This window comes from Perca flavescens, chromosome 2 (genome assembly GCF_004354835.1).
Source record: "Perca flavescens isolate YP-PL-M2 chromosome 2, PFLA_1.0, whole genome shotgun sequence".
Taxonomy (NCBI): domain Eukaryota; kingdom Metazoa; phylum Chordata; class Actinopteri; order Perciformes; family Percidae; genus Perca; species Perca flavescens.
In genome coordinates, this window is record NC_041332.1 from 2681565 (window position 1) to 2685702 (window position 4138).

Consider the following 4138-nt stretch of genomic DNA (forward strand, 5'->3'; position numbering starts at 1 on the left):
CAATGTAGCACAAGTACACTTTATATTTCACACTTACTGTTGTCTGTCAGATGGTTTATAGATCTCAAAATTTCCGACTGAACTTGAAGGTAGCTTTATTTCCCGGAGAAAGAGAGAAAGAAAAGAGATGAGCGAGATATAGCTAGTGCTTTGTTGTTGCAGGAAACAATCAGAGGGACTGATGGAGGGACTGAGGAAACAGTCAGCTGTTCCCCAAACTCCCAGGCAGTTCAGAGCCTGTGTTGGGAGTTCTAAAACGTTCTCGTGGCAGAGATAGAGGCAGTGATGTTTCCTGTTTCCTGTACGGGACTCTCACACCGCCTCAAAAACCTCTGATAACTCTGATCTCTGTTACATGATTGGCCACTGCAGCGTGACACAGGGTTGCGTTTCTCCAAAAGTTGAGTCGATCTCAACATTTTCACCGCTCGTTTTTTCCATCTCCCCCGTGGCAACCCACTACTCCCCAATTAATATGTATGGAAATACATGCATTTATTGTGGATGCAGACTTACTCTTAAATGAAGGTGTCTTTTGAAACTGATTTCTTCTGGAAGTTAAAATAAATGTCTGTGGATTTAACAGAGGTTTTTAAAAAATAGATATTCTGATGCAGTGTTGAAGAGATGAATGCATTAAATTAGTTTGTTGACTATGTAATGGAATACCTATAATTAAACAAGTCTTAACAATTAAGTGGAAATCAATCACCACATTAAAAAGATAGAAAATAAGATCTAAACTAATTATTAACATTTTGTTTCCCTGAATGAAAATAAATGAATCAAAGTTAAGTGATTAGTTTACTCTGACAGGAGAGATGATCAGAGGGGCAGAGTTTTTACCACCATCATTATTACCAGTATAGAAGTATGGGAAGAGTTTCTCAGTGAAGGAGCAGCCAGTAAAGGAGTACATAAGAGCTGCAGCATCTACGTCATAAAAGGAGACCAGACCCTCCTCATAATCCACAAACACCCCCACCTTCTGAGGAGGAGACTTCAGAGAGAGAAGGACTGGAGGGTCATCATTAGCTTCGTACTCCTTTCCATTTCTCAACCATATAGTCCAGTAACCATTCTGAGGGCTCAGTGTGATGTCTCCCTTCCTGTTGATCGACTCTCTGACCACTCCTAAAGCCCATTTAGTCTTTCCTTTAACTTGAACCTCAAAGTAACATCTGCCTGAAGAGAAACTCTGCTTTCCTAAAACACAAACACCCTTAGAAAATCTCTCTGGGTTGTCTGGGAGATTCTTCCTCACATCACCAAGATTCACTTGTTTCCCATCATCAGACAGGATAAGATCAGGATGTGCTGTATCAGGATCAAGATTCACATCCACTGCATACTGCTGGACCCTCTTCAGCTCAGACTCAAGCAGCTTCTTCATCTCTTTACTGAGTGTCTCCTCCAGCTGAACCACAGCTTTCACCACAGTCCCCTCATATGATGATGGACGGATGCTGACCTCTGTCCAGTCCTTGGTGGGTGGAAGTTTTTGGATGTTTAGGGACTGGAAACTCTGGAGAAGATGGAGGTGGTCTTCAGAGCGTGAGAGCTGCTCCACCTCAGTGCTCCTCTTCATCAGCTCAGAGATTTCCTGTTCCAGCTCTTTGATGAAAGGTTCGGCCTGTTTTTCTGTTGTTTTCTGCTTCTCTTTGATGGTGTTGATGAGCTCATTCAGGCCTCTCTCAACAGACTCCTTCAGAGAAGTGAAGACCTGAACACCTTCTGCTATCTCTCTGTCTGCATCTTCCTCACTGAGGTCGACTGAGTGTTTGATCTCCTGAATCTTCAGTCGTCTCTTCTGGATAATCTGCTGAATTTCAGCCTCTGTCTTCCCCAGCTCTGCCTTCTTTCCTTCATATTCTTCTTTCAGAGGAACAACATCATGCTTCTTGTGGTCTAAAACAGTGCAGAGCATGCAGACACATGTCTGGTCGGTCTTACAGAACAGCTCCAGAGGTTTATCGTGCTTCGTACACATCCTGCCTTCCAGGTTCTCCACAGGGTCGATCAGCTGATGTCTTTTCAGGCCTGACATGGTCAGATGAAGCTCCAGGTGAGTCTCACAGTAGGAGGCCAGACACACCAGGCAGGACTTCAGGGCCTTCAGTTTGGTTCCAGTGCAGACGTCACAGGGAACTTCTCCTGGTTTGGACACTTGTTGCTCTGAGCTGCTGCTGCTGGCTTTCTGTTGAGCTGACTGTCTGAACTGATCGACCATCTCAGAGAACAAAGTGTTGACATGCAGCTCAGGTTTTGTGTTGAAAACCTTGTTACACATGGGACACAGGTACTGGTCATTAGTATTCCAGTGTTCAGTGATGCAGTTTTTGCAGAAGTTGTGTTCACATGGTGTGTTGACAGGATCAGTGAACACATCCAGACAGATGGAGCACAGAAACTGATCTTCAGATTGCAGATAGTTTGCAGCAGCCATATCTACATATAGTGTGAATAAAGAAGAAAAACATATTAAAATAGAGTTTTAATTATTTAAAAAAAGGTGTTTTGACTTGCATCAAAATGTGAGCAACAAGGAACACAGTAAAGCTCGCTACTCTGACAAAACAGCACTGAATATATCCACACAGGAGCGGAGCCAGACATTGTACAAATTTGAGGCTCAGCCCGGTTTACAGCAGCTAAATACACTATATATTTTAAGACATTTGAGATAATACAATGCCTAACTATCTGCACTGGGTTGTTGTTGTGGTTGGTGGTGCGTGGTAGTTGCAAGACGTATGTGTAAGTTCAAACATATGCTGTGTTCCAGGCAACATCGATACTCAGGTCACAATTCGATTCTTGATTTTTACTTTTTTTTTTTATAAACATAGGTTGTTATGACATGTTGTGAGGCTGATAGTGATGTTGAGAAGTCAGAGAGACTAAATCTGATCAGATTACAGATCATCTACAGTCTGTTGGTAATTAAAATCAGCAACAGATCACATGGAGAGCATTCTGACAGCTACTCTGTCATAATAAAAACAACTGGAGACTGTGGACAATCTGATATATGGGTGTGATAACATTATTTTGAATCACAATCGGACCACAGTGTTTCTGTCACTTCCTGTTCAGTCTGAAGGCTGCTGGAATCATAGACAGTGTATATATAGGCTGGAAAAGGCTGAAACTGTCCAACTAGAGAGCTGATCTTTGTCCCCGCCCCCGGCTGCTGCCGCCTGCTCTCGTCTACTTTAGAGGCGAGGCGCAGTTCATCTAGAACGAGCCTAATAATGCTCCTGTGTCCAAGTTTTATCAAAAGAACAGCACAGCTACTTGAACACATTACATTTCCTCCAGCTGCTTCACATTAAAAGCCTCCCAACTGGTTCTCTGTTTGAAAGCTTTTATTGTGAAACAGCCAGAGAAGATAGAGGAAGGTGTATTCATGAAGCGATCAGTAAACAGTAACAATAGCAGTAAAGTAGGAAGTAATCTAAACTCCAGTCCTGAGAACTGACACAGAGAGACTGTTTAAAGCTGTAACAGTGGACTACTGTATAGTGGGCCTGCAGACAAACAGACATAGTTATACTGTTACTAATTTCACAAGAAATGAAAAGAGAGGAACTTCCTGTCTGAGTAGAGCTGAAGTTTAGTGTTAATCCTGGTTGTAGAAAGTGTAAATGTGATCAGCTGTACTCACCAGTGTTTGTCAGAGACTCTGCTGTGTTGTTGAGAAAGACCTGATGAAGTCAGTTTGAGTTTTCTTTCAGAGAGAAACAGAGACTTGTCTCGACTGCAGCGTGGCTGACACTCTGACAAACTTCACTTTCGTTTCTGGAGTGTGACGTTGAAGCTCTCTTCTTTCCAGTGTTGCTCCTCCTCTTCCTGCAGCTCTGCTGTTTGTTTCCTCCCTCTGATTTACACGGTTATTGTGAAATACCAGGATGTTGTTTGGTTAATATGGAGCAAAGGTGTGTCTTCATCTAACAGGTGGGAGGAGGAAGGTGTGTGAGAAGGTGTTGCTTATACCTTTATTATGTTTGTTGAAACTTGAACGCGCCTCAGCTGTACTTTAACCAGGAGAGTTTAGTTTAGTTTATTGGACACAAATAGAAACCTCCACACATCTGCAACATGTCAATGATATGACAATGTGTTTTTTTGTTTTTTA

The 4138-nt window shown here is 42.5% G+C and overlaps 1 protein-coding gene across 1 annotated transcript; it reads right to left on the reverse strand.

Annotated features, from left to right (window-relative positions):
• Window positions 1-449: 449 nt before the first annotated feature.
• On the reverse strand, window positions 450-3885 carry LOC114566320 (E3 ubiquitin-protein ligase TRIM39). Its single transcript, XM_028594652.1, has 2 exons — window positions 3668-3885; window positions 450-2448 (listed from the first exon to the last, which is right to left on the reverse strand). Exon 2 carries the CDS (start codon window positions 2444-2446, stop codon window positions 800-802), a length of 1647 nt encoding a protein of 548 aa, XP_028450453.1. The 5' UTR covers window positions 2447-2448; window positions 3668-3885; the 3' UTR covers window positions 450-799.
• Window positions 3886-4138: the final 253 nt, after the last annotated feature.

Excerpts from the sequence above, each read along its gene's own strand:
- LOC114566320 (XM_028594652.1), bottom strand. The coding sequence starts at position 2,446 with ATGGCTGCTGCAAACTATCTGCAATCTGAAGATCAGTTTCTGTGCTCC.